The 5,001-nt window shown below is 38.5% G+C and overlaps 1 protein-coding gene across 1 annotated transcript; it reads right to left on the bottom strand.

Annotated features, from left to right (window-relative positions):
* Positions 1-253: 253 nt before the first annotated feature.
* Positions 254-4,703, bottom strand: LOC114378722 (protein Mpv17-like). The gene is made up of 6 exons (XM_028337356.1): positions 4,680-4,703; positions 4,430-4,585; positions 4,180-4,312; positions 4,043-4,082; positions 645-761; positions 254-569 (listed from the first exon to the last, which is right to left on the bottom strand). Exons 1-5 carry the CDS (start codon positions 4,701-4,703, stop codon positions 674-676), a joined length of 441 nt encoding a protein of 146 aa, XP_028193157.1. The 3' UTR covers positions 254-569; positions 645-673.
* Positions 4,704-5,001: the final 298 nt, after the last annotated feature.

Genomic DNA, 5,001 nt, shown 5'->3' with positions numbered 1-5,001 from the left:
TAAAAATTGGCATTTAAAAGAATAATTTACTAAAAGTTTTAATGTTGAAGTAAATAAGTTTCAATTTAATTTGATCTTACTAAAATTCAGCATTCTATCCGCTTTTAACCTTTTTCTTTTCAATCCGATTTTTTTTTCCTTACCCACATGTATATGATTTTTACAATGTCAATCTAAGATTTACACATTGTCTTCTATTTCTTTTGTGCAAAAGTTAAACAAAGAAAAAAAATATTTTGGTAACATACAAGTGTTGTAATGCCACTCCAAGGGTGACACTTGAAAAACTGGCACAGTGCACATTATTTTGGTCTTCCGATATTCAGATTCAAGTATTCAACAATTATCCATAAAAAACAATACATTCTTGAAAGCTAACAACTACATTATAACTTTTCATATGAATGATAAATATTACAATTGTCAGCAATGAAGGAAAAATGTATCATAGCCTATGATATCAAAAGCTATTCAGCAAGCAAAATCCCCTGCACGGCACACAAATGGTAACATCCAAGTCATATCCTCCACAACTTTCCTCACCAAAAGCTATTAGACTTTTGATTAATCTACAAAGACAAGGCTTGATGTTATAAGTTGTAACCACTCAAAAAGGTGAAAATAATCATGAATTCATAACATACCTCAATGTAAAAATTGTACACAATGCATTTTACTTGGTTATTGTTGATGACAAGTAGAAATTCCAAAATACTGAGCCCATTGACATGAAAGCCACTCGGGCTTGAAGAGGAACCACCCTATACATACAGCATAAAAACAGCCAATGAATGTAAGACTTGCAATCTAAACAATTCAAACCATAAATAACTAGATTATTATAAAGATATTTGAAAGCTAGAGCAAGTATGATCAAAATTAGTAAGGTTCATCGCAGTTATACCTACATGATCTCAGGTCTCCTTGAAGAATAACATCCCAATCTAGGGATTTAAAAAGTGGAGTATAATCTGTTACTTATATTCTATAAATCAAGAATTTTGCACTATGGATTGGAGCATTTCTACATGCAACCAAGACTACAGGTATACTTATAGAGGTTTTCTGTTAAAAAAAAACAACAACAACAACAACAACGCCTTATCCCACTAGGTGGGGTCGGCTACATGGATCAACTTCCGCCATAATGTTCTATCAAGTACCATACTTCTATCCAAATCATTAAGTTCGAGATCCTTTTTGATAACCTCTCTTATAGTCTTTTTGGGTCTTCCTCTGCCTCGAATTGTTTGCCTTCTCTCCATCTGGTCTACTCTCCTCACTACAGAGTCTACCGGTCTTCTCTCTACGTGCCCAAACCACCTAAGTCTATTTTCTACCATCTTCTCTACAATAGGCGCTACTCCAACCCTCTCTCTAATAGCTTCGTTTCTAATTTTATCCTGTCGAGTCTTACCACACATCCACCGCAACATCCTCATCTCCGCTACACCTACTTTATTCTCATGTTGGCTCTTGACCGCCCAACATTCTGTTCCGTACAAAATCGCCGGTCTTACCGCAGTCCGATAAAACTTTCCCTTTAGCTTGATCGGTACCTTTGCATCACATAACACCCCCAATGCTTTTCTCCATTTCATCCATCCTGCTTGAATGCGATGATTCACATCCCCTTCAATTTCTCCATCATCCTGTATTACAGACCCAAGATATTTAAACCGTGTGACTTGAGGGATAATATGGTCTCCTATTTTCACCTCTGAGTTATAAACCCTCCTTCTTTTGTTGAACTTACATTCCATATACTCCGATTTGCTTCTGCTTAGGCGAAAACCATGTGTTTCTAGAGCTCGTCTCCAAGTTTCCAACCTCTCATTCAACTCCTCCCTCGACTCTCCAAGGAGGACTATGTCATCTGCAAAAAGCATGCATCTCGGCGCTATCTCTTGGATTTGTTCCGTGAGGACATCCAGAATTAAGGTAAAAAGGTAGGGGCTAAGGGTTGACCCTTGATGCAAACCAATTGTGATGGGAAAATCGTCTGACTCTCCACCCTGTGTCCTAACACTAGTCGATACCCTATCATACATATCTTGGATAGCTCGAATATATGCAACCCTAACCCCTTTCTTCTCTAGAGCTTTCCACAAAATCTCTCTAGGCACTCTATCATACGTTTTCTCCAAGTCAATAAAAATCAAGTGCAAGTCTTGTTGGTCCATGCGATATTGCTCCATCACCCGCCGTAATAAATAGATCGCTTCCATGGTCGACCTTCCCGGCATGAAACCAAATTGATTCTCAGTAACTTGAGTCTCCTTTCTTAATCTCCGTTCGATCACTCTTTCCCATAATTTCATGGTATGACTCATGAGCTTGATTCCCCTATAATTTGCACAATTTTGTATATCCCCCTTGTTCTTATAGATTGGCACTAACGTGCTTCTCCTCCATTCCTCCGGCATGCGTTTTGACCTCATAATTTCATTAAAGAGTTTGGTGAGCCACTCAAGAACTCTATCTCCAAGAGTTTTCCACGCTTCAATAGGTATGTTGTCTGGCCCCACCGCCTTACCGTTACTCATTCTTTTCAACGCTTCCTTTACTTCCTGTTTCTGAATCCGACGATAGTACTTATAGTTCCGGTCCTCTTCTCTTGTGTCTAGACTGCTAGAGTCATATCCATATCCATCATTAAATAAGTTGTGGAAATACGCCTTCCACCCATATCTTTTGTTGGAAGATTCCTTGTTTCTCACCCTTCAAGTGCCACCATTTGATCATTGGTGCTACCATAGGACTTCTTCTCTTTGCCCTATCTCTAATTCTTACATCCATGACCAAAACTCTATGTTGGGTAGTCAAGCTCTCTCCCGGGATAACTTTACAGTTCAAGCAATACTTCCTATCAGACTTCCTGATAAGGAAGAAATCTATCTGAGAACATGTCCCTCCACTTTTGTAAGTGATAAGATGTTCCGCTCTTTTCTTAAACCATGTATTGGCTATAGAAAGATCCAAAGCCTCCGAAAACTCCAAGATGGATTTACCCTCCCCATTCATCTCCCCTAGGCCAAAACCCCCATGCACCCCCTCAAAACCTCTAGTCACGCTACCTACATGTCCATTGAGATCCCCTCCTAGGAAAACTTTCTCTCCTTGGGGTATATCCTGAAGTACCCCTTCTAGATCCTCCCAAAATTTTACCTTAAAGTGTTCTGCTAACCCAACCTGAGGTGCGTACCCACTAATAACATTAAAGGTGTCCTGTCCCACTACCACTTTTAAGGCTATGATATGATCTCCTACTCTTCTTACATCCACGACATCCTTCTTCCACTCCTTGTCCACAATAATCCCTACCCCATTTCTTAATCTGATTTTTCCCGTATACCACAGCTTAAATCCCGAGTTGTCTAATTCTTTCGCTTTTTGACCTGTCCACTTAGTTTCTTGTAGGCACATAAAATTGATCTTTCTCCTCACCATAACATCCACTATTTCCATAGATTTTCCAGTAAGTGTGCCTATATTCCATGTACCAAAGCGAATCCTCCTGTCATGAACTAGCTTCTTTACCCACACCTGTTCACGAAAATGTGGGAACCCTTGCTTACTTTTCACTACATCCGGGCGGCGATGCAGCGGCCCTTACTCTTTTGACACTGTACTCGAGCCATACAGCGCGTTGCTTCCGGGCAACGACCTAGCATTCACATTATTACGTAATTGATCCATGTCATAGAGATTCGACAAAGTTTTACGTTGGCCGTCGAAAGCCTAACACAACCCTCTCCTTTTATCCGGGCTTGGGACCGGCTAAGAATAGCAAAGCTAACCTAGGCAGGATTTTTTCTGTTAAAACTGTTGATTAAAAAACTGAAAGACCACAACATCAGGATTTTTTCTGTGAAAATGCCTCTCTCATTTATAAAAGAGCATTTTCTATGGCAACTTGGAAAGGGGATTTTTTTTGTTTTTGCATTGTTATTGGGATTTTCAAAAGGCACACTTACTCAATAGAAAAAGGAAAATTGTAAACATAAGTAGAAGATTAATTAAAGGATATAAAGATGCACACCAGAAATTTAATACAGTGACTGGGATCCAGAATCTAAATCCTGCAGAGACAAATTAGAGAGAAAGGCTAGCATCAACCCGTATGAAATATGCATCAATAAGTTATGATAAATATCAATTAGGCAACAAGGTTTGTACCATAAAGTAACGTTGGAAAAGCATCTCTTCTGTATTTTTCTGGAAGCTGAGAGAGCTTCCTTAGCCATAAATTATTCCATGCAAAAACAACAGCAATGACACATGGACCTAACACAATCTGGTTTAGTAAAACCTGCCATAAGGGAAGAAGACGAAGAAGAAACAAAGATAACATAGAAAGTATCACCACTATCCTTAACTCCTGCTAGCTCCTATAGATTAAATTAAATATAACTATAAAGCATAGTACCTTTAACATTAGATTCTGGACTGTTGGTTTGGGGAGAAAGTGGTCAAGGCACTGGTACCAGGCATAAGAACCAGGACCATATAAAAGGAATCCATATGAAGTCATTCGCCGAGCACGCAGCCAATCAAGTTCTGAAAGGTGTCTCCACAAGTCATCCTATAACAGCCCTTTTTGGTTAACAACAAACCCCCCAAAGTATCTTTAATATGCAATATTACTGCATAGAAAAAACATATCAGCTCTCATCCACCATCTCAATGTTATCAAACCACATTGCGCTAGGTTTCTGACATATGAAACTCTGGTTCTTATATTTACTTCATGTATCCATATCTAAAAATTATTTGATACCAATGCTCTTGGATACTTCATCAATATGTATCTATAAATTATCCGACCCTTTGAAAAAAGTTACGAAAATCTAATATAGCTATATATGAGACATAGAAGGATGTATAATCTATAATATAAAAACAAAAGAGCATTGTCCCTTAATGAATCAAAAAATGGAAATTCTCCTCTTTATGGATGATCTCAAGAAAGGAACGAAATTGATACTATTCCTATTTGTA

The sequence above is a fragment of the Glycine soja genome, chromosome 12 (genome assembly GCF_004193775.1).
Source record: "Glycine soja cultivar W05 chromosome 12, ASM419377v2, whole genome shotgun sequence".
NCBI lineage: Eukaryota > Viridiplantae > Streptophyta > Magnoliopsida > Fabales > Fabaceae > Glycine > Glycine soja.
Note: the sequence above shows the minus strand (reverse complement) of the source record. Positions and strands in the feature narration are given on the sequence as shown.

What these genes read in the sequence shown, in the direction of transcription:
- LOC114378722 (XM_028337356.1), bottom strand. Translation starts at nt 4,703, where the DNA reads ATGTGGTTTGATAACATTGAGATG. An exon ending in TCCAGAATCTAATGTTAAAG is followed by an intron (nt 4,313 to 4,429) that starts GTACTATGCTTT and finishes CCCTTATGGCAG; the next exon opens with GTTTTACTAAACCAGATTGT. An exon ending in GTCACTGTATTAAATTTCTG is followed by an intron (nt 762 to 4,042) that starts GTGTGCATCTTT and finishes CTGTATGTATAG; the next exon opens with GGTGGTTCCTCTTCAAGCCC.